General features: G+C 43.3%; 1 protein-coding gene across 1 annotated transcript in view; it reads left to right on the forward strand.

Moving 5' to 3' along the window:
- The first annotated feature begins 14,537 nt into the window (after positions 1–14,537).
- The window catches only part of LOC101000149 (transmembrane protease serine 9), a 32,674-nt gene continuing 21,748 nt past the window's right edge, over positions 14,538–25,463 (forward strand). Inside the window, exons 1-6 of the mRNA XM_003901662.4 lie at positions 14,538–14,782; positions 15,933–16,080; positions 16,589–16,724; positions 16,939–17,196; positions 17,572–17,712; positions 18,113–18,227. Coding sequence (XP_003901711.2) covers positions 14,728–14,782; positions 15,933–16,080; positions 16,589–16,724; positions 16,939–17,196; positions 17,572–17,712; positions 18,113–18,227 — 853 coding nt within the window. The 5' untranslated portion in view covers positions 14,538–14,727. The remainder of the gene's footprint in view (positions 14,783–15,932; positions 16,081–16,588; positions 16,725–16,938; positions 17,197–17,571; positions 17,713–18,112; positions 18,228–25,463) is intronic.

Here is a 25,463-nt window from a genome sequence, read left to right on the forward strand (position 1 = left end):
AAATCACCATATTTTTGGTGAGAAACCATTGTCATAGGCCTAAATTTCTCAAGTTTTCTATATGATTACCTAAGCATCTGCGAAGGCTCCTGTCACCCCACTTGAGCTTGGACACCATGTACTAGATCACCCCCTTGCATGAATGTCTTCCTCACTATAAGTGGCTTCCACTCCCACTGCTAGATTTCCCTCCCACAGGAAGGGCCTCCTCACCTTACATGTATTCTGACATCCCAAGCCCACTGGGGTTTCTTAGTGCAGGGTGTCCAAGCCCATGTGGGGTGAGGAGTGTGACCACATTGGAAGAAGGCCTGGTGTGAGTACTTTCCCCACCCCACACAGATCCAGGCACCCCACTCTAGATTGTTGTGGCTACCCACCCTGCCAAGGTCACTGTACTTTGTTTCTTTCACAAAAGTTTTGTTCCTCTTTAAAAGAACTGGAATCAAGATATTTAGAACCAACAAGATTTTCAAGGTCATGACCCTTCTTTTTTCTTCCATAATGGGGGTATAACCAGGAAAATTTGTTAAGCAAACAGTACAGTAGTCCTCCCCTATCTGCATAGTAAGAGATTAACAATAGTAACTAATAATAAAGTAGAATGGAGATGTGGCAAGATGGCAGAATAGGAACAGCTCTGGTCTTCAGTTCCCAGTGAGACCAATGCAGAAAGCAGGTGATTTCTGCATTTCCAATTGAAGTATCCTGTTTACCTCATTGGGACTTGTTAGGCATGGGTGCAGCCCATGAAGGGTGAGCAGAAGCAGGGTGGGGCATTGCCTCATTCAGAAAGTGCAAGGAGTTGCGGGGCCTCCCTTTCCCAGTCAAGGGAAGCCATGAGGAACTGTGCTATCCAGTCCAGATACTACACTTTTCCCATGGTTTTTGCAGTCCGCAGACAAGGAGATTCCCTTGTGTGCCTACACAGCCAGGACCCTGGGTTTCAAGCACAAAACTGGGCAGCTGTTTGGGCAGACACCAAGCTAGCTGCAGGAGTTTTTTGTTTTTGTTTTTGTACCCCAGTGGCACCTGGAACCCCAATGAGACAGAACCGTTCACTCCCCTGGAAAGGGGGCTGAAGCCAGGGAGCCAAGTGGTCATGCTCAGTGGGTCCCACTCTCACAGAGTCCAGCAAGCTAAGAACCACTGGCTTGAAATTCTCACTGCTAGCACAGCAGTCTGAAATCAACCTGGGAAGATCGAGCTTGGTGGAGTAATGGGTGTTCATCATTACTGAGGTTTGAGTAGGTGGTTTTCCCTTGACAGTGCTTAGGAGGCCAGGAAGGTTGGACTGGGCAGAATTCACCACAGTCTGGCAAAGTGGCTGTGGCCAGACTGCCTCTCTAGATTCCTCTTCAATGGGCAGGGCATCTCTGAAAGAAAGGCAGCAGCCCCAGTCAGGGGCTTCTAGATAAAACTCCCATCTCCCTGGGACAGAGCAACTGCGGGAAGGGGTGGCTGTGGGCACAGCCTCAGTGGACTTAAACGTTCCTGCCTGCTGGCTCTGAAGAGAGCAGCAGATCCTGACATAGAGGGTTCTCCCAGCACAGCACTCAAGCACTGCTAAGGGACAGACTGCTTTCTCAAATGAGTTCCTGACTGGGACAGATCTCCCAAAAGGAGATGACACATACCTCATACAGGAGAGCTCCAGCTGACATCAGGTAAGTGCCCTTCTGGGATGAAGCTTCCAGAGGAAGGACCAGGAAGCAATCTTTGCTATTCTGCAGCCTCCGCTGGTGATACCCAGGTAAATAGGATCTGGAGTGGACCTCCAGCAAACTGCAGCAGACCTGCAGAGAGAAGCCTGACTGTGAGAAGAAAAACTAACAAACAGCAATAACATCAACATCAACAAAAAGGAACCACACACACACACAAAGCCCATCCAAAGTAAATCCACGAAGATGAGGAAAAAGCAGTGCAAAAATGCTAAAAATTCCAAAAACCAGAATGTCTCTTCTCCTCCAAATGATCACAATTCCTCTCCAGCAAGGATACAAAACTGGACAGAGAATGAGTTTGACAAATTGGCAGAAGTAGGCTTCAGAAGGTGGGTAATAACAAATTCCTCTGAGCTAAAGGATCATGTTCTAACCCAATGCAAAGAAACTAAGAAACCTGAAAAAAGATTAGACTAATTGCTACCTAGAATAACCAGTTTAGAGAAGAACATACATGACCTGATAGAGCTGAAAAACACAGCATGAGAACTTCATGAAGCTAACACAAGTATCAACAGCAGAATCAATCAAGCAGAAGAAAGGATATGGGAGACTGAAGATCAACTTACTGAAATACGGTGTGAAGACAAGATTAGAGAAAAAAAAATAAAAAGGAAAGAACAAAGCCTCCAAGAAATATAGGACTATGTGAAAAGACCAAACCTATGATTGATTGAGGTCCCTGAAAGTGATGGGGAGAATGGAACCAAGCTGGAAAACACACTTCAGGATATTAACCAGGAGAACTTCCCCAACCTAGCAAGGCAGACCAACATTCAAGTTCAGGAAATACAGAGAACACTACTAAGATACTCCTCAGGAAGAGCGACCACAAGACACATAATCGTCAGATTCTGCAAGGTTGAAATGAAGGAAAAAAGTTAAGGCAGCCAGAGAGAAAGGTCGGGTTACCTACAAAGGGAAACCCATGAGACTAACAGCTGATCTCTTTGCAGAAACCCCACAAGCCAGAAGAGAGTGGGGACCAATATTCAACATTCCTAAAGAAAAGAATTTTCAACCCAGAATTTCATATCCAGCCAAATAGAGTTTCATAAGTGAATGAGAAATAAAATCCTTTACAGAGAAGCAAATGCTGAGAGATTTTGTCACCACCAGGCCTGTCTTACAAGACCTCCTGAAGAAAGCACTAAATATGGAAAGGAAAAACCAGTACCAGCCATGCAAAAACACACCAAAATATAAAGACCAATGACATTATGAAAAAACTCCATCAACTAATGTGCAAAATAACCAGTTAGCAAAATGATGACAGGATCAAATTCACACATAACAGTATCAACCTTAAATGTAAATGGGCTAAATGCCCCAATTAAGAGGCACAGACTGGCAAATTGGATAAACTGTCAAGACCCATCACTGTGCTGTATTCATGAGACTCATCTCACATGCAAAGACACACATAGGCTCAAAACAAAGAGATGGAGGAATATTTACCAGGCAAATGGAAAGCAAAAAATGCAGGGGTTGCAATCCTGGTCTCTGATAAAACAGACTTTAAACCAACAAAGATCAAAAGAGACAAAGAAGGCCATCACATACTGGTAAAGGGATCAATTCAACAAGAAGAGCTAACTATCCTAAATATATATGCACCCAATATAGGAGCACCCAAATTCATAAAGCAAGTCCTTAGAGACCTACAAAGAGACTTAGACTCCCACACAATAATAATGAGAGATTTTAACACCCCACTGTCAATATTAGACAGATCTGGACCAAGCAGACCTCATAGACATCTATAGAACTCCCCACCCCAAATCAACAGAATATACATTCTTCTCATCACCACATCGCACTTATTATAAAATCAACCACATAATTGGAAGTAAAACACTCCTCAGCAAATGCAAAAGAAATGAAATCATAAAAAACTGTCTCTCAGACCACAGTGCAATCAAATTAGAACTCAGGATTAAGAAACTCACTCAAAACCATGCAACTCCATGGAAACTGAACAACCTGCTCCTAAATGACTGCTGGGTAAATAACAAAATTAAGGCAGAAATAAGTTCTTTAAAACCAATGAGAACAAAGAAACAACATACCAGAATCTTTGGGACACAGCTAAGATAGTGTTAAGAGGGAAATTTATAGTCCTAAATGCCCACATCAGAAAGCAAGAAAGATCTAAAATCGACACCCTAACATCACAATTAAAAGAACTAGAGAACCAAGAGCAAACACATTCAAAAGCTAACAAAAGACAAGAAATAACTAAGATCACAGCAAAACTAAAGGAGATAGAAACATGAAAGCCCCTTCAAAAAATCAATGAATCCAGGGGTTGCTTTTTTGAAAGATCAACAAAATGGATAGACCACTAGCCAGACTAATAAAAGAGAAAAGAGAGAAGAATCAAATAGACACAATAAAAAAAAGATAAATGGGATATCACCACTGATCCCATATAAATACAAACTATCATCAGAGAATACTATAAACACCTCTATGCAAATAAACTAGAAAATCTAGTAGAAATGGTTAAATTCATGGACACATACATCCTCCCAAGACTAAACCAGGAAGAAGTCAAATCCCTGAATAGGCCAGTAACAAATTCTGAAATTGAGGCAGTAATTAATAGCCTACCAACCAGGACCAGATGGATTCACAGCTGATTTCTACCAGAGGTACAAAGAGGAGCTGTTACCTTTCCTTCTGAAACTATTCCAATCAACAGAAAAAGAGGGACTCCTCCCTAACTCATTTTATGAAGCCAGGATCATCTTGATTCCAAAACCTGACAGAGATACAAAAAAAAAAAAAATTCAGACCAATACCCCGATGAACATACATGCAAAAATCCTCAATAAAATACTGGCAAACCAAATCCAGCAGCACATCAAAAAGCTTATCCATCACGATCAAGTCGGCTTCATTCCTGGGATGCAAGGCTGGTTCAATATACACAAATCAATAAACATAATCCATCATGTAAACAGAACCAATGACAAAAACCACATGATTATCTCAATAGACGCAGAAAAGGCCTTCAATAAAATTCAACACCTCTTCATGTTAAAATCTCTCAATGAACTAGGTATTGATTAAACATATCTCAAAATAATAAGAGCTATTTATAACAAACCTATAGCCAATATCATACTCAATGGGCAAAAGCTGGAAACATTCCCTTTGAAAATTGGCACAAGACAAGGATGCCCTCTCTCACCACTCCTATTCAACACAGTATTGGAAGTTCTAGCCAGGGCAATCAGGCAAGATAAAGAAATAAAGCATATTCAAATATGAAGAAAGGAAATCAAATTGTCTGTTTGCAGATGACATGATTGTATATTTAGAAAATCCCATCGTCTCAGCCCAAAATCTCCTTAAGCTGATAAACAACTTCAGCAAAGTTTCAGGATACAAAATAAATGTGCAAAAATCACAAGCATTCCTGTACACCCATAATAGTCAAGCCAAGAGTCAAATCATGAGTGAACTCCTATTCACAACTGCTACAAAGAAAATAAAATACCTAGGAATACAACTTACAAAGGACGTGAAGGACCTCTTCAAGGAGAACTACAAACCACTACTCAAGGAAACAAGAGAAAACACAAACAAATGGAATAAAATTCCATGCTCATGGATACGAAAAATCAATATCATTAAAATGGCCATACTACCCAAAGTAATTTATAGATTCAATGCTATTCCCACCAAACTACCAACAAGACACCAGGAAAGTCAATGGTAGACTTTCCTCACAGAACTAGAAAAAAACGACTTTAAATTTCATATAGAACCAAAACATTGTCCATATAGCCAAGACAATCCTAAGCAAAAAGAACAAAGCTGGAGGCATCACGCAACCTGACTTCAAACTATACTACAAGGCTACAGTAGCCAAAACAGATACACAGACTAATGGAACAGAACAGAGGCCTCAGAAATAACACCACACATCTACAACCATCTGACAAACCTGACAAAAACAAGAAATGGGGAAAGGATTCCTTGTTTAATAAGTGGTGCTAGGAAAACTGGCTAGTCATATGCATAAAACTGGAACTGGACCCCTTCCTTACACCTTATACAAAAATTAACTCAAGATGGATTAAAGACTTAAACATAAAACCTAAAAGCATAAAAACCCTAGAAGAAAACCTAGGCAATACCATTCAGGACATAGGCGTGGGCAAAGACTTTGTGACGAAAACACCAAAATCAATGGCAACAAAAGCCAAATTGACAAATGGGATCTAATTAAACTAAAAAGCTTCTGTACAGCAAAAGAAACTATCATCAGAGTGAACAGACGACCTACAGAATGGGAGAAAAATGTTGCAATCCATCCATCTGACAAAGGGCTAATTTCCAGAATCTGCACAGAACTTAAACGAATTTACAAGAAAAAAACAACCCCATCAAAAATGAGCAAAGGATATGAACAGACACTTCTCAAAAGAAGACATTTATACAGCCAACGAACATGTGAAAAAAAAAAAAAAACTCATCATCACTGGTCATTAGAGAAATGCAAATCAAAACCACAATGTGATAGCATCTCACGCCAGTTAGAATGGCAATCATTAAAACGTCAGGAAACAACAGATGCTGATGAGGATGAGGAGAAATAGGAACACTTTTACACTGTTGGTGGGAGTGTAAATTAGGTCAACTATTGTGGAAGACAGTGTAGTGACTCCTCAAGTATCCAGAACCAGAAATACCATTTAACCCAGCAATTCCATTACTGGGTATATACCCAAAGGATTAGAAATCATTCTACTATAAAGATACATGCACATGTATGTTTATTGCAGCACTATTTACAATAGCAAAGGCTTGGAACCAATGCAAATGCCCATCAATGATAGACTGGATAAAGAAAATGTGGCACATATACACCATGGAATATTATACAACTATTAAAAAGAATGAGTTCACGTCCTTTGCAGGGACATGGATGAAGCTGGAAACCATCATTCTCAGCAAATACAGAAACAGAAAACCAAACAACACATGTTCTCACTTATAAGTGGGAGTTAAACTATGAGAACACATGGACACAAGGAGGGGAACATTATACACCGGGGCCTATCGGGGGGTGGGGGGCAAGAGGAGGGAGAGCATTAGGACAAATACCTAATGCATGTAGGGCTTAAAACCTCAATGACGGATTGATAGGTGCAGCAAACCACCATGGCACATGTATACCTATGCAACAAACCTGTACGTTCAGCACATGTATCCCAGAACTTAAAGTAAAATAAAAAAACAAGAACAATTATAACAATATATTCTAATAAATGTTATGTAAATCTGGTTTCTCTCTTAAAATATCTTACTGTTTTCAGAGCACTGTTGACCATGGGTAACCAAAACTGCAGAAATTGAAACCACAGATAAAGGAAGACTATTGTACAAGGATATCAGAAATGTGTCCTAGACAGAAATGTGAGGATACTATTTGGCTCCCTGGCATCAGTTTTTACTTCACATGGAATTAGTAATTCACTAAAGAGATTGTCTTTCTGGAAAACAAACCCTCCTTCCATTCATAGCACACAAAGTTTAGACAAAGCAGACCTCAGTCTATCAAAAAACTATGCCCAAGGCTTATACCAATCATAGTAGCTTCAACTCTTCTCTGACAAATCCTTCATGCACCTAAAGCAATATGGCAGATTGTACTTTCTGTAATGACTGCCACTGCACATCTCCCATCCCACCAGCTCTTCTTACATGACTTCAACACTCCTCTCACTGAGAGGCAAAGCCTATGTCCCTTTCTTTTAAATCTGGGTGGGGGCTTTAGATTGCTCCAAGCAATGTAATATTGTAGAATGGATACCACATGACTTCAAAGTCTAGGTAACAAAAAGCACACGGCTTCTGCCTGGCTCACTTTTTGGGACGATGATCACTGGAAAGCCAGCCATCAGGTTGTGAGAAACAATCCTGTGCAGTGAAGCAACATAGGGAGGCCGTCATGGAAAAGATATGAAGCTCCCAGCATCTACTGCTGAACCTGTGAATGAGTGAACCTTCAAATGATTCCAGCCTCCAGGCTTCAAGTCACCCCTGCTGACATGGAGGGGAGCAGTGACAAGCCATCCACACCAACTCTGATCAAATTGCAGGCTTGTGGGCAAAGTAAATATTGTTATTGTTTTAGATGACTAAAATCTTTCGTGTTGAAGCACACCTTCTTCTGCATTTCTCCACACCACTCTTTCCATTCCTCTAAGCATGACCTTCACCATTCTTACCTAATCACTAGTGCTTTTGTCTCCTCCACCAGAGCCAAGGAATCTCATCTCCAGTATCTGTAAGTCTTACACAGAAAAGGGCCCCATAAGAGCTCTAGAAAAATCTTTGACCCTCTTTTTTTCCAGATTCCAGGGAATTTGGTGGTGTAGTGGTTAATATCAGATGCTCTGGAATCAAACTGTGATGCTCAAACCCTGGCTACTCCCTCCTCACAGTGTGAGATTGAGCAAGTTTCTTAACTTCTCTTGATCACAACTTTTTCATGTAAAAATAGAGATAGTATCAATACCTACCTTACATAATTGCTGGGATAATTCTATGATAGGATGAACATAAAGTACTTGAAACCGTAAGGACTCAGTAAATTCTCGTTGTTGTTATGATATAGAGTATTTTCTCATTTATTCAGCAAACTAATTAGCCATGTACTCTTTATAAGGCATGTTTTAAGTTTTTTTCTTGCACTTCTTACAGTGTTTCATTTCAATCAACTTTAACATAATCAAGTCACAGATTTTTTGGCCATTATTTTATAACAATTTTTTTTTAGTCATTTAAAACAATAACAATATTTACTTTGCCCACAATCTTCAGTTGCTTATTGATTGTATAGTTAGGCAGGCCAGTTAGAAATGTGATAAGCTCTGATATCCCCCAGCTTACAGGCACAAGCTCTCCTCAAAATATTAGAGAAAATGTATCCCAGCTCACATGTTTTGCACATCTGTGTTCTTCTGACCCTGTGACGCAGCCCTGACTGCCATTAGACCCCCTGATCTGACCCCAAATGACAAACTATATACGTAATCTCTCCCTGGTACCTATACTCAGCATGTGGAGTGAGCCAGCTTAGCCGGTATCATCTAGTACACCACACACAGTTCCTGGGGACCCAGACCAGTTACCTCAGGATGTTATTTCCATCAGCCAGCCACTAGGTGAGTGGACCAGAAACAAAACCACCAATCTAAGGTGGCTGTACAAATTCCGAATCAGATAAGTGTGGAAACATCACTAACACAACAAACACATAATAGGTACTGTCAATAATAGAACCTATAAATTTAAAGAAGAAAGAGAAAAGAAACATAAAACATGACTTGTTTTTAACTTTCCTTCAGAGCCAATGAGTCAAGTCTTCTTCCATCATCAGAGGAGGTGAAGATGCAGAAGAGAGCGGCCACGCTGGAAAGAGTGAATAAGAGTGGCAGGAGCCCCAGAGGAGGGACCTTGCCTCTTCTGAACACTGAAGCAGTGACAAGCGAAAAGAAGAAACCTTAGTAAACTGATTAAAGAGAGTTCATCTCCTCCATGAGACACAGGCCAGACCTGGATAATAAGGATGGTGATAGATAGCCCTGGAAATAGATATTATTTTCCTTGCATCACATCACTTTGGCCCACTGTACCTTGAGCTGCCCCTCGAGTGCCCAGGCACCCAAGCACCTCTCAGCTTTTCTCTCAGGATGTTCTCTGGAGCTGTAAAAATTTGCTCTGTCAAAGAGCAGTCTTAGCCCTCAAGTGAGAAAGAATTAATGCTCCTAGAGACAACACTCAACCAGCTGGGAATGGGACTTATCAGGCAAACGACCCAGCCTCCTGAATTTTGGAAAGACAATGCTGACATCCATTCTTTATGGATTCTCAAAGAGTCCCCAGCAGGATTCAGCTCCAGATGCCCACAGCAATAGGTAGCTCGGTAATGCACTCAAGGTTAGCTCTCCTTATTTTCCCTGTCTCATTCTTCCTACTTCCTTGCTCCAGTCTCTTGGAATTATCTCAGAAAAAAAATTAATTACCTCTAACTAAATCCTTGGTTTGTTTTTTGAACGAAAGACTCAAACTAAAATCCAACTGTATTGGGTTGAATAGTGTCCCCCCAAATTTATGTTCAACCACCACCTATGAACGTGACCCCATTTGGAAGCAGGGTTTTTGCAGATGTAACTAAGTTAAAATAAGGTCATACTTGATTAAGAGGGACCCTAATGAAATTACTGGCATCACTTTAAAACAGGTAAATGTGGACACAGACACACAGAGAACATCACCCAACAACAGATACAGAGATTGGAGCAATGCATCTACAAGCCAAGGAGTGGCAAGGATTGCTAGATACCTCTAGAAGCTAGAAGAAGCATGGGACAGACTTTGCCAGACACTTCCAGAAAGAACCAATTCTGCTGATATTTGATTTCGGGCTTCTGTCCTCCAGAACAGTGAAAGAATCCATTTCTGTTGTCTGCTGCCTCCAGTTTGTAATACTTTGTTATAACAGCACTAAGAAATTAATACAATACCCTAAGAGTGTCTTAGTCAGGGTCCAAGAAAACAGAAACCACTCCAAATATTTGCAAACAGAAGGAGTTTATTACAGGGAACTAATTACATGAGAGAAGCCAAAGAGGGTAAAATGAATCAACCCAGAGATTAGCAATACCAGGAAGCCACTACCACACCTAGCTGGAGGCATGGAGGCAGCAAGTAGTGTTGCCAGGACCCTGATCACCTGGCAGAATACGAAACCATATCTAGCCTGCCAGGTGAGAGCTGGAGCCAGGAGGAGAGCAGAGGAGTCATCCTGAAATAGTCCTCAAGCTAAGAAGAAAGAGTGGGAAGGAAAAAGACCCTCATTCATCAGCACCAACCATTGGCTTGGCCCAACAAGACAGAGCTGCCAGACAGAGAAATCTGTGTGATGTAGACTGTGTCACAGAGAACAGAAGGAAGATGAGGGCTGGATCTGAAAGCTACCTGGGCAAGGATCCAAACCAACAACTTCACTCCAACCCCATGAGACTCAAAGGAAGAGAGTTTAAGCGTTTGCTGTTTTTTAAACAAATTACTAGGATCCATAATAATACCAGTACAAGGTGAGATCTGAAGGATGAGAGACACTAAGAAGAAACGGTGTGAGACAGTAATAATGCGTTGATGATCATGGCAGTACAAAAAATGGGAAGTCCTTCATGAGTCAGGTTTCTTTAAAGGCACATGCAACTCCCACTTAGATGGACACAACAGTATGTGAAGACTCACACTGTGATCTTTTGCTCCAAGAACCACCACAGGAACACACCAGGAAAACCAAAGGAATTCACAGATCCTTTGAAAGAAACAGGACACTGCAGCAAATTTTGCAAAACAGGTGAAAAACTGTAAGTTCCCAAAGTGTGAGAGGGAAAAAACCTGCCTCTGGATACACATCCCCAATGGGGAATCTGAAAATCCAGATCAAGGGAGAATTTAACTTTACCTAGAACTAAAACGAATGTAGGCAGTCACACAAAATATAAAAGTAGAAGTATCAGGGGAAGTGCCTTACAGGCACTTCCAGTCTTGAGCTTGAGCCCAGGGAAGCCATTCCTGACTATATGTCACAGGAGCTCTCAGGGAAGGTAGCCAGTGGAATTGGAGAGGGGTCACCAGGTGAAGGAAGCTTCCAATTGAAATTGGTAGTGGTTTCAATTGGACACAAATTTTCTTTAATGGAGTCTGGGGGACGAGTGGGAGCTTTGGCAATATGAGCACATGAACTCAGAAGCAAAGTCCCTCCCATTGAAGTGGGCAGATGGGGAGGGGTGATATCTGAAAGTCATGCTTGCTTTCTCAGTGGGAAAGCTCACAGCCTTGGGCAAGATCTGAGTGGGGCACTTTGGGAGTGAGACTGGCCTCGCCAACTGTGTGGGAGCTGGGTGAGGTCTCTCACTACCAGCTTTCCCCCACTTCCCTGGTGAATTATATGACACAGCAGAGGTAGCCAAGATCCCCTCTGGGAAATAACCCCATTGGCCTAAGAACCACCCCCACATCCCCCACAGTGGCCACAACAAACCCCACCCAAGGAGACTCTGAGCCCAGACCCGCTTAACCCTGCCCCAACATGATGGTATTTCTTTACTCACCCTGGTAACCAAACACAAAAGATAGAAACTTGGGAGCTTCAAGGCCCCACCCATGATCTGAGAAACTTGGTTTCTTACCCTGGCCAACTTAGGGCAAGCCTAGATCCCTCTACTACCGCTGCAGCTGGTGCTCTCTTGAAAGCACCACTTCTTAACCCTGAACCCAGGAAGGAGAAGATAACACCTAATTCCAATGCCTGCAACATCCTGGCTAACCAGAGGTCCTGAGTGTGTCCACATGAAAACTTTACTGCTAGCATAGCCAGCATTCAAGAAACCCAGCACACTAAACATATCTACAACCAAGGACTCCCACAGAGTCTACTTCACTCCCCTGCCACCGTCACCAGAGCAGGTACTGATATCCATGGCTGGGAGACCTGAAGACAGATCACATCACAGGACTCTTCGCAGACATTTCGCAGCACCAGCTGGAACCTGGTAGCTCCATTGGGAGCCTAGACCCAGAAGAGTAATAACAGCCAATACAGTCCAGCTGTCAGAAAGTTCCACCCCTAGGGGAAGGGGAAGAGCACCACATCAAAGGATCACCCCATGGGATAACAGAATCTGAACAGCTGGCCTTGAGTTCCAGACCTTTCCATTGAAATAGTCTACCCAAATGATAAAGAACCAGAAAGGTAATTCTGGTAATATGACAAAACAGAGTTCTATATCATCCCCAAAAGATCACACTAGCTCCCCAGCAATGGATCCAAACCAAGAAGAAATCTCTGAATTGCCAGATAAACAATTCAGAGGATTATTAAACTACTCAAGGAGATACCAGAGAAAGGTGAAAAACAACTTTAAAAATTAAAAAAATATATATATATACATATATAGGATATAGGTGAAAAATTCTCCAGAGAAATAGATATCATAAAGAAAAAATCATCACAACTTCTAGAAATGAAAGCCATTAGAGAAACACAAAATGCACTGGAAAGTTTCAACAATAGACTAGAACAAGCGGAAGAAAAAACTTCAGAGCTCAAAGACAAGGCTTTCAAATTAACCCAACCAGACAAAGACAAAGAAAAACTAATTTTTAAAAAATGAACAAAGCCTCCAAGAAATGTGGGATTATGTTAAACAGCCAAACCTAAGAATAATTGGTGTTCCTGAGGAAGAAGAGAAATCTAAAAGCTTGAAAAACTTATTTGGGGAAATAATTGAGGAGAACTCCCCTGGCCTTGCTAGATATCTAGATATCCAAATATAAGAAGCTCAAAGAACACCTGGAAAATTCATCACAAAAAAGATTATCACCTAAAGTCCTATCCCAATTCAGTTAAAGTAATAGCAGGAATAGCACCTTATAAATACCTGGAAAAATAGTAGAAGGAAACATGCTTAAGCATTAATAATGATCTCTTGTGGTAGAATTCTCGGTAATTTTAATGTTATCATTTACATGTTCTCTACTTAACTATACATATATATTTATATATATACATATACATAAATATACAAACATATGTATATATACACATTTTTGTTTATGGACAGCCCATGACTGTGAGCCAAGGGACATCAGAGACATGGCTCTCTGGAAACTGAGAGAACACTTAGTGGACAGTTTTTTTGTTTGTTTGTTTGTTTGTTTTTTGAGACAGAGTCTCACTCTGTCACCCAGGTTGGAGTGCAGTGGTGCGATCTCAGCTCACTGCAAGCTCCGCCTCCCAGGTTCAAGCCATTCTCCTGCCTCAGCCTCCAGAGTAGCTGGGACTACAGGCACCTGCCACCATGCCCAGCTAATTTTTTTGTATTTTTAGTAGAGACAGGGTTTCACCATGTTAGCCAGGATGGTCTCCATCTCCTGACCTCGTGATCCACCTGTCTCAGTTTCCCAAAGTGCTGGGATTATAGACGTGAGCCACCGTGCCCGGCCTTAGTGGACAGTTATTATCAGGATGATCAGCATCCATTTTTCCATCACCTGGCAACAACAACTAGCATTTCTCAAGGGAAATCCCCTCCTCATTCATAAGCAGCATGGATGGAGTGGAACAGTCCCTACCTCTGCTTAAGGAGGGCTAAATAACCAAAGCATAAAGCACTACACTTCAGTGGACGCAATGATGACTAATTTTGGTTCAATAAATATCAAGTCCAGAACTTGTGTGCAGAACTGTGGAATACAAAAGTTATCTTTGTCACAGAATATTTATATTTAAAGAGGGGATTCTAAATATTCCAACAATATGAATCCAAGATAGTGGTAAGATAGGAATGGGTTGCCTTTCGGAGTACTTGTTGGGTGTGTGCAACTCTGCATACTGGTAAGGCAAGTCCAGCCTCCATCTCACACCAACGAGCAGATTTCCCCACCATGGCCCTTACCATCTTGTGCTCTAACCACAGATTTTCAGTCTACTCTTGCTAACCATCAACTCTTCAACGGCAAGAGTCATGTCTCTCATATCCCTGGATCTGGCTTGCTAAATAATTATTCATGATTTTATCTGAGTAGAAAAAGAGCCAAGAACTGAGAAAAGGAGACATTCTTGGTTCTTCTCAGTCACTGAGGAGCTTCTGCGGTACCAGCCTTTCTGCTAGCTGCAGCCACAACTTCAACAGTTCCACCTCCTTGTTCTTTATTCTGGCTTTCACCTTGTTACTCAGCAGCAGGGGTGTAAATGTGGTGACAGTGCCATGTCGACTTAAACCAAACTAAAGAATTTTAATAAACCACCCTTATAATGACACCCATCAAAACCAGAAGGGGACAAGCCTAGGAGGTCTCTGAGGTTTCTGTGCCCATCCCTCCTTCATCCCCCTTCAGCATTTTGTTTCTGAAAGGAGTCAACACCAATAGCTCTGACCCGGGCAGCCTTCCTGAGAAAATGCAGCCATTTCTGCTCCTGTTGGCCTTTCTTCTGACCCCTGGGGCTGGGACAGGTAAGTGACTATCCCTATTCTAGAGGCCTGAACCCATCTTATAAGATACCCTGTACCTATGAGCACTGGTCAGGAATTTTCCTCAATCTGAGCCCAGCTCCTATTCCACACCCAGACTTATAAATCTGAGGCTAGATAGAGACTCAGCAAAGATCCAAAAATGAAGGGTGTTCGCTAAAAGGTTTAATAGGTGTTAGTCTCTCCCTAGACCTCTCCTTTATGACCTGGAATGTGGATTGTTCTTAGAAAGGCATTTGGTGAGGAATGTGAAGCTGAAAAAGATAAGTAATTATTATTCTACACTCCAACCCAGGAAAGAGGAGCTCAGACACCAAGTTGCAGTCAGGGGAGTTATCTCTGGACCCAGCTTAAGAACCACTTAAATTATTCAGTGCCCCCACCCAATCACCCCTGCCCAGGAGAGAAGTCCATGGTACAACTTATCTCAGAGGTGGCAAGATGACTGTATCCATAGCTCTCCCGCTACCTTGGCTCCACCTAGGCTTTGCAATTCATTTTTAGTTGGTTTCTCCACTCCCTTCTGCCTTTCCAGGCCCTCAGCTACTCCACTGACCTGGTGGTACCCCCTCTAACATCCCTGAGGTCCTCAATCCCACCAGCACTACCCCCACTAAACCTCAGCCAAAGGCTAATTGGAGGCTATTCATTTACGCACCAAACAACACTTACTGAGAACGTAGAATGTGTTAGGCCCTGGCACATGAGAATTTTAGAAAATCCAACTCCAGAAGCTCATGGGTAGATCATTAGAAAATGGCACCAATCCGGAGGACAGCAGAGGCTTAGAGGGATCAGAGAGACTCACTAAAAAGGAGGAGCCTGGGAAGTACAGTCCAGGATCCTCTGGGGCTCTACCGTTGTGAAAATAGATCTTTCTTCCTCCATGTATGTTTCTGCAGTAGGATGCAGAAGTCAAGCACTGCCCATTCTTTCTGAGAGAAGGTTCTGAGACTTAAAGTTCAGAAAAGCTTACTCTGCCTGCAAGGAGTGCTGCCTGCAGAGCTCAGGAGGACCCTCCCTCACTGTCTGCAGCACACAAAAGACTTCGCCGTCAATCACTGTCATCCTAAGCCTTCTCTCCTGACCGCAGCCATCCCCAGCTACTTTATCTTCCAGCCTTTCCTTTCAGAGGAGATCATCGGGGGCCATGAGGCCAAGCCCCACTCCCGCCCCTACATGGCCTTTGTTCAGTTTCTGGATGAGAAGAGTAAGAAGAGGTGTGGTGGCATCCTAGTGAGAAAGGACTTTGTGCTGACAGCTGCTCACTGCCTGGGAAGGTAAGGAGCAACACCAGCTCACCTTCTGAGCCCCCCCTACAGGGACCCTTGTTTTCTTCTGGGGACTGCAGCCCAGGGGAGCTTCCAGAGTTCCTGGTAATGCAAGCCCATGAAAGCTCATTGGAGCAGCCACCTGGGATAGGACTAGGATGAGGAGAGGATGAGAAATAGGACAGGGTCAGAGGGTCAGAGGTCAGAGCAAGTGCCACAGTTTCACACACTGGCCAAATAAAGCAGTGGTAAAGGTTGAATCCATGCATTAAGGATCAAAATGCAAACTCGAGCAATTTCATGATATTTCCTGAAGGCAAGAGAGAGCCCCCAGAAGCCCTACTCTTCATGTCTTTGTGAAGCAGAGGGCACAGTCACTCAGCCCTGGAGCCCTCCTGTCCCCTCAACTTCCCCTCAGCTGCAGCCCCACCCTGCCCTAGCTGTCATCTGCTCTTTACTACTCCTGGGCTGTATCCTCTGTGACTCCACCCCCATCCTCACTCTGCTCTCTGTGCAGCTCCATAAATGTCACCTTGGGGGCCCATAATATCAAGGAACAGGAGCGGACCCAGCAGTTTATCCCTGTGAAAAGAGCCATCCCCCACCCAGCCTATAATCCTAAGAACTTTTCCAACGACATCATGCTACTGCAGGTGAGGCACACTCCTGCCACTCTTGCTCTTCTTGGTCCAGTTGGTTCCACTCCCACTGTGGCCACTGTGACAGGAGCTCTTCCCTCCTTTCCATCCTGACCTCTTGGTCAGTTCCTGTGCCTTAGAGGAGAGGGAAGATTGTGCAGCCCCATCACTGTGTCGGGGCCCAGAAGGCCATTGCCTGACCTGGACTTTCTTGCTTCTTTCCTACCAGCTGGAGAGAAAGGCCAAGCAGACCACAGCTGTACAGCCCCTCAGGTTACCTAGCAGCAAGGTCCAGGTGAAGCCAGGGCAAGTGTGCAGTGTGGCCGGCTGGGGTCGTGTTTCAACGGGCACTTTAGCAACCACACTGCAGGAAGTGTTGCTGACAGTGCAGAAGGACTGGGAGTGTGAACGTCTCTTCCATGCCAATTACAGCAAAGCCACTGAGATTTGTGTGGGGGATCCAAAGACGACGAAGACCGGTTTCAAGGTTGGATTTCCAGCCCCTACCCAGAAAGACCACAGGGAGAGAGGAACTTGAGGGAGTTCTGGGGTATGGCAGTGGCCAGATCCTTATGCTCTCAGCCCAGAGCTTGGGCAGTCTGTGTCCACTCCTTGGGTGGATTGGGGTGGCTGGAGGGGAGGGATTTGTCATCCCACAGTCACTTATCACCGAAGTGTCCGTGAGAATTGCAGAGAAAGGCTTGGTCTGGGGAGAGCCAGAAAGCACAGCCAGGGCCATGCTGGAGACCTAGGACTCAGGGAGGTGACAAGGCCTGCCTGGCACTGACGTCTCACAAAATCCGTAACAGAGACCAACCATCCTAGGGAAAGCCAGCTCAGTCTTTCCTCTCTCTGTTCACAGGGGGACTCCGGGGGGCCCCTCGTGTGTAAGCGTGTGGCCCAAGGTATTTTCTCCCATGGACGCATAAACGGGACACCTCCAGGAGTCTACATGAAGGTCTCACACTTCCTGCCCTGGATAAAGAGAACAATGAAATGCCTCTAACAGCAGGCATGAGACTAACCTTCCTCTGGGCCTGACCATCTCTGGGACAGAGGCAAGAATCCCCAAGGGGTGGGCGGTCGGGGTTGCAGGACTGTAATAAATGGATCTCTAGCATAAATATGACTGAAGTCTTATTTATTCACTGAACCATCTTCAATATGCCACAACACTGCTCCAGGCAGCCATCTGCTGACAGTTCTGGCTTTTGCTTCTTCCTTTCTCCCCCAGCCCTCCTTCCTCCCTAAACCCCATGCTGTACAGTTTTTTCACCAATTTCTCAATCACATGTCTTTGATACTGAACCCTCTGTCAGAGCTGGTTTGAACTCCATTATAAACAATCTTCACCCCCCCCTCCCCTCACAAAAAATAAATAAATAAACCTCTCTGGACCTTAGGAATTTCTTACCATCCCTAAACCAACCACCTACTCCCCTAACAACGTAGCAGAGAATGGAGCGGGGCAGTGGAAAGGAACTAACTCCAGGGACCCGGAAGGCCAGGGGCCATGCCGTGAGTACCCAGTTTCCCATTTCCAAGAAACTATGCCGTGAGTACCCAGTTTCCTTTTACCTATTTCCTGTCTCTCCGGCGGGGGCAGGCTTCTCCCACAGCCAGGTCTGCCTGCGGCTTAGGAGGTTGAGATGCTCCTCTGCACCTAGGTCCCATTTCCCTGCCCCAGGCCCAGCCCTGAGCTCAGTCAACCTTATTCCTTCCTGGCTAGCCTTCCCAGCTCCCAAGTGTTTTTCACCCAAGTGCCCTGGATACCAGTTTCTTTCCCTTCTAGCTCACCCTGTTCTGAAACCAGTCTCTCTCTCATCTCGCTAACAGAGTTCCCAGCTCTGTGTGAAACTTCTCCACTGCTTGTTCCAGCCAGACCTGGGCTGCCAGCCCATCTGATGCTGATCAGAGGAGCCAGCTCTCACCTTCCACCTGGGCAAGGCTGGCTGAGGCCCTCAGTCCAGCGCAGCTTTCCCCAGGGGCTCAGGCATCACTTTCTGTGGAGCCACTCAGCAGCCTCAATATCTTTCAGCCTAGCCTGGCCTCAGACCCAGACTCCCCCTGTTGGCAATCTGGCGTTATGGCAGCTGTGCCCCAGAGGGCTCCAGGGCCACTGGGCTGGAAGTAACACTATGCCATTTATCAATAGACGAATACTTGCTGATTGATCTCTCTCTTTGTGCCAGGCATATAATAGGCCCTGTCTCTGCTTTTGGAAATTTTACAACGATAAAAAATTTCACCTCAATTCTCCTGGTTCCTCTGCTTCTACCAGGCAGGTCAGTTTGGCACAAATGGATCTGTATTGATAATCCACAAGAAATCGTGTTTTAAAAATAATTAAATTATCTATATTCTACCTGTAGTGTTCATTACAGCCTCACATGCATGATCTGGTTTGATCCCAGAAGGACAGTGTGTGAAATTAGAAGAGACTTGGAGATTCTCAGGTCCTAAAGTTTTTAATCTATGCTCAGTGGAGTCTGGGTCCAGAGGTGTGGAAATATATTAGTCTGTTCTCACACTGCTAATAAGAACATACCTGAGATTGGGTAATTTATAAAGGAAAGAAGTTTAGTTGACTCACAATTCCACATGGCTGGAGAGGCCTCACAATCATGGCAGAAGGTGAATTAGAAGCAAAGTCATGTCTTACATGGTAGCAGGCAAGAGAACTTGTGCAGGGGAACTCCCCTTTATAAAACCATCAGATCTCGTGAGACTTATTCACTATCATGAGAACAGCACAGGAAAAACTGGTCCCCTTGATTTAATAACTTTCCACTGGGTCCCTCCCACGACATGTGGGATTATTACAATTCAAGGTGAGATTTGGGCGTGGATACGGAGCCAAATTATATCAGGAAGGAAGAAGACAACCAGAACAGCCTTAGCTTTGCTTATTCTGCATATAGAAGACATTAACCTCAGTCCACAAACCTAAGAAATGCTACAGTTCAAGTGTGAGACAGTTAATGTAATAGTGACCCCATTGACTTTATTTAGGATCCTGAGCTCTCAAATAGTACCACTAATGAGTTAAATGTGAAAGAACACTATAAACTCACAATAGCTGGCAAACACTGAATCAAATGGGACCAACACTGAAAAAAATAGAAACTTCACTGAAAAGAATAACAAATAAATCACCTGCATACAGGGAAAAAATCCAGCACATTGAAAATAAGAGGAAAAACAAATACTTATTTTTCACATAAGGCTGTCCTGATGTCCATCTCCCAAGCCTTTCCCTGGGAAGCAGCACTGGCAGTAGGGCAGGTGAGAAAGGAGTAAACACATGCAGAGATAAGCAAGTGACCAGCAGCACACGTAGGAGTCAGGGGGCCATCACATAGAAGAAGCACAAAGACCCCAAAAAGCCAGCCAAGCAGAGCTCTGTGGAGTCCCAGGGTGTAAGTCAGAGACAGCAGCAAAGTGACCAAAGATTTCTGCCACCAGCTCCAAAGGACCCTGGCAGGAGAGTGCCTGGTGGGTCAGTCTTCCCTCCTAGATCTGACAGAAACACTTGACATTGAGCATGGGATTTTATCCTATGTAAGATCTGAAGAGTGTGTGTGTGTGTGTGTGTGTGTGTGTGAAGGTTATTCATAAATATGTTCATTGCAACATTATTTAATAATAGGTCCCAAATTAGAATCAGCATTAATGTCCTAAATAGGGAAATGGTAAAATATCATGCATTCAACATATCCATTTTGCAGCCATTAAAATCTACATTATCCACAGCTATAAAAAACTAGGCTAACAACATTAATAGGCAAGTTCATTTAAAAAAAAAAAAAACTAATAAACATTTGGAAAAAGTAAACGTTCAATAACTAATCGATACAAATTAAAATAGTAATAATTTTGCTTATCTGATTGGGAAGGATTTACAAAAACGATGATATTCAGATTCAGCATGAGCATTGAGAAAACGGTATTTTCACAGCTTGTACACAAAGATCCAAAAAAAGAAAAGAGATTCTTTGTCCTGCAGAAGCTGGATTTTATGTGGAAAAAAAGAAGTATTTGACCTAGCCATCAACCACATCAAGAAAACTGAACACAGTTGTTCCTTATAACAACCTTGGTACACAAGTAAAATCTTAGAAACAATGCAAATATCCAGCACTAATTGGGGGATTCATTTTTTAAAGCTGCATATTATTAAACACTATGGAATCCCTGAAGTTATGACATATAACTACATTTTGTCACATGGAAGAATATTCACCGTGTATGTTTGTGTTAAAATAGATTATAGATTGGTATATACTACAATTAAATTTGTGCTTATATACACATTTTTTTTTTCTTCTTTTTTTTTTTTTCCTGAGACAGAGTCTCACGCTCTGTCACCCAGGCAGAAGTATAGTGGCATGATCTCGGGTCACTGTGGTTCAAGTGATTCTCCTGCCTCAGATTCCCAAGTAGCTGAGATTACAGGCATGTGTTACCACGCAGCCAATTTTTTGTATTTTTAGTAAAGAAGGGGCTTCACCATGTTGGCCAGGCTGGTCTCAAACTCCTGACCTTAGGTGATCCACCTGCCTCGGCCTCCCAAAGTGCTGGTATTACAGGTGTGAGCCATCACATCTGGTGGTGCTTATATACACATTTTTCCTGTAGGATTTTTGCTTCCTACATATCTATTTTCTTAATTTTTCTATAATTTTATGTATTATTTAGTAGTAAATTAAAAGTCTGTTTATTAGATATGAATGACATTTTAAAATGATATTCACTAATACATTTTTAATAAAATGAGGAAAATGTGTTAGTTTAAAATATATGGTTCAAAAATAAATATATTTTAGTCACATCTATGTAAAAATATACAAAGAAACAATCTGGGTGAAAATACATCTCTGTTAATGGTCAGTTGGGTGGTAGGATTAAGGCTGACATGATTCGTCTTTCTATTTTGTAATGTGTTTAACTTTTTAAATTTTATGACTATTATATTAACTTTATTTTTAACAATATTCCATATGAGAAAAAGGTTGGCTTAAGTTTGTACACGTGTCAGTTAAGATAACCCTATTATAACAAGTAAGCTTCAGAATTTCAGTGACTAGCACAACAGAAGTTGATTTCTTGTCCACAAACAGTACAAAATGAATATTCCCAGTGAACAGTTGTATCCTTTTATTCTCACGTGTTCCAGTTTGGCCAACAAATTACATAGTCAGCCCAGTATTAAGAGATCCAGGCTCAGTTCTCTAAAGATGCTTCCCCAACTTCTTCTGCATCAAACCGTGGAAGAGGAAAAGCCTAGATGATCAGGCATAGGAATGTGTTCTGGGTCAGGTCTGGAAGGTGCCCACATCATTTCCACTCACGTCCATTTATTGCAACAATCACACAGCCACACCTAATCCCAAACGAGGCTGGACAACGTAGCTCATCAATGAAATGAACTGCATTTCTTCCCTCAGAAGAAAAGGAAATTATTTTGCCAAACTGCCAGCTTGTCTCTATCAAAGTGCTTAATGGTGTTTACTGTTTATAAGGATCATGTGCTCTACATTTCGTTTCCTGCTTATGAAACGAACACATATCCATTATAGAAAAATCAATAATATAAAGATGAAAATAAGAATCACATAAAATTGTTATTCTGATTATTGCCCTTTTCCCACAATTCTGTCAAATTTGTGTCAAATTGTACACAGTTTTACATTCTACTTTTTCCATTTAATATTAGGTGACACAAGATAGCTGGCTAGAGGCACTAGCCAGAAGCACTCGCTTCCTCCACAAAGAAGGACCAAAACAGTAGGCAGATAATCACATATCAAATAGTATTTCTAAGACAGAACATAAGAATTCGCAGGAAAGTGACAGGAAACCTCCAAATCATGGAAGGTGTGGGAAGTGAAGCAGCCAGCCTGGCTGGGGTCAGGTTGAAGCCAGGAGAAACTCCGCAGTGCAGGGAAGAGGTAAGTGAGAGACAAACAGGAGTGCAATTCCCACCATGGACTTCTGCAACCCTAGCCACAGGAGAACCTTTGAATGCTTATAGGCTCTTAGACTAGTATAGGGAGCTGCCTGGAATCCATGTGATGGCATTGTTCCGAAAAGGGAGTTCATGCTGAGTCCCACACACCCCTTGAGACCCAAGCAGCTAAGCATGGCACCATTTTGAGAGCCCATCTCCCATGAGACTATAGCTCGCCCTGGGGCCCAAGAGCCCCTGCATCTCAACATCCCTGAAGCCACGCTGACATCCCCCCACATCCACCTAAAGGAATTCAGCATTGCAACACTGGCTGGACTCACCATGCAGCTGGGTCCCCAGCACTCTGGCCCACACAGTGTCCTATAACCTAGGGAACAAGAGATACAGTGCATCAGGCAGCCTGTCCCTGAACCAAAGTGAGCCAAAGTGCATGTTCCTCTGAGCCTGAGAGCCATCTGCCTGGGACCACTGCCACTGACAGCAACCCTGTGTTCCCGCCCTCCCCAACTCATACAACAGTGCCACTGTGAACCAGCATGCACCTTCTAGGGTCCTGGGGACTGGCCCACATGGACTCTGTCCCAGAGCTTGTGGACAGGCCCACCCTACCCACTGCTGCTACCATCACCTCTGCTACCACTCAAGTGCACCATTTGGGGGCCTGGATATCAACCCACCCCACCCATTGCAGTCTGCACCAGCACATATCATCAGACGACTTGAGGACAGGACTACTTTGGCTGGCGCTGCCCCTGTCAGTAACAACATGCATCATCCGGGTGCCTACAGATGGACCTGCCCCTCCTGCTACTACAGGCCCCCATGCACACCTTCTGGGAGACTGAGATCATCCCCACACAGCCTAACGGCACTCACACACATCATCTGGGTCCCAGAGATTGACCCATTCTGCCCACCACCACTGGCACCTATGCACACTTACCAGGAGCCAGAGGACAGGCCTGCCCAGCCTGCTGCCACCACCACTACCATCAACCACTTGCACATGCCACCTGAGAGCCTCAGGACTAGCCCACCCAGTCTACTACTGCCACCACTAACACATGCACATGCTTCCTGAGAGCCTGAGGGTTGACCTGACACTGCTACTGCCATCACAAATGCCAAACAAACCACCCAGAGACCCAAGGACCCTCCTTCCTTGGGTCCATCACCAAGACCTGGCGCACTCCTGCCACTGCTGGCACCCAAGCAAGCCGCAAGCCATCTGGAGGTTCAAGAATTGACCTGAACAAACCCACACCATCAATGCTCATGTACACTGCCCAGGGGCCCAAGGATCAGCTTATCCTACCCACCACTGCCACTACTGGTGCCCAAAGACCAGCCCACCTGGTGTCCCCATTTAATAAAATTTTACCATAGCCTCCACTAACAACTGCAGCCTAAGATACTGAGGAACTCACAGGCACCACTGATACTGATTATACCCAAAGAAATCACATAGAGACTACACTACTGCCTCTTCCCAGAATCAAAGCCAAAGTACTTTACCCAGCCAACACTATAGATACACCTATAAGGAAAAAGTATTGTCCTGTGAAAGCCAATCCATAAAATTGGAAAAAGTGGCTGTTATACCAGATATGTAGATACCAATGTAAGAACGCATGAAACATGAAAAAGCAAAGAAATATAATATCCCAAAGGAACAAAATAATTATCCAGCAACAGATTCCAACAAAAAAAAATCTATGAAATGCCTGAAAAAGAATTAAAAATAATGATCTTTAAGACGCTCAGTGATACATGAGAGAACATAAATAAACAATACAAAGAAATCAGAATAACAACTCATGATCTAATTGAGAAATTTAACAAACAGATAATTATCACAAAGAAGAACCAAACAGAAATTCTGCAACTTAACAATTCAATGAACAAAATTAAAAAAAAAAAAAAACTGGGCCAGGAGCAGTGGCTCAAGCCTGTAATCCCAGCACTTTCGGAGGCCGAGACAGGCGGATCATGAGGTCAGGAGATCGAGACCATCCTGGCTAACACTGTGAAACCCCATCTCTACTAAAAAATACAAAAAACTAGCCAGGCGAGGTGACTGGCGCCTGTAGTCCCAGCTACCCGCGAGGCTGAGGCAGGAGAATGGTATAAACCTGGGAGGCGGAGCTTGCACCGAGCTGAGATCTGGCCACTGCACTCTAGCCTGGGCCACAAAGCAAGACTCTGTCTCAAAAAAAAAAAAAAAAAAACCTGAAAGCCTTAACAATAGACTAGATCAAGCAAGCATGAGACAGAATTTCTGAACTCAAAGACAAGTCTTTTGAAATAACTCAGACCAAAAAATGAAGAAAGCTATGTAAGACATGAGACACCATAAAACCACCAAATATTTGAATTTCGGGCATTCCAGAAGAAGAGATGAGAAAAGGCATAATAACTTATAAAATGAAATAGCAGCTAAAAACTTCTCAAGTCTTACAAGAGATACAGGAATCTCAAAGATCCACAAATATTGGGTTGGTGCAAAAGAAATTGGGGTTTTCATCTGATCTTTGACAAACCTGACAAAAACAAGCAATGAGGAAATTATTCTGTATTTAATAAATGGTGCTGGGAAAACGGGCTAGCCATATGCAGAAAACAGAAATTGTACTCCTTCCTTACATCTTATACAAAAATTAACTCAAGATGGATTAAAGACTTAAATGTGACACCCAAAACCATAAAAACCCTAGAAGAAAACCGAGGCAATACCATTCAGGACATAGACATGGGCAAAGACTTCATGACTAAAACACTAAAAG

Source organism: Papio anubis, chromosome 7 (genome assembly GCF_008728515.1).
Source record: "Papio anubis isolate 15944 chromosome 7, Panubis1.0, whole genome shotgun sequence".
Taxonomy (NCBI): domain Eukaryota; kingdom Metazoa; phylum Chordata; class Mammalia; order Primates; family Cercopithecidae; genus Papio; species Papio anubis.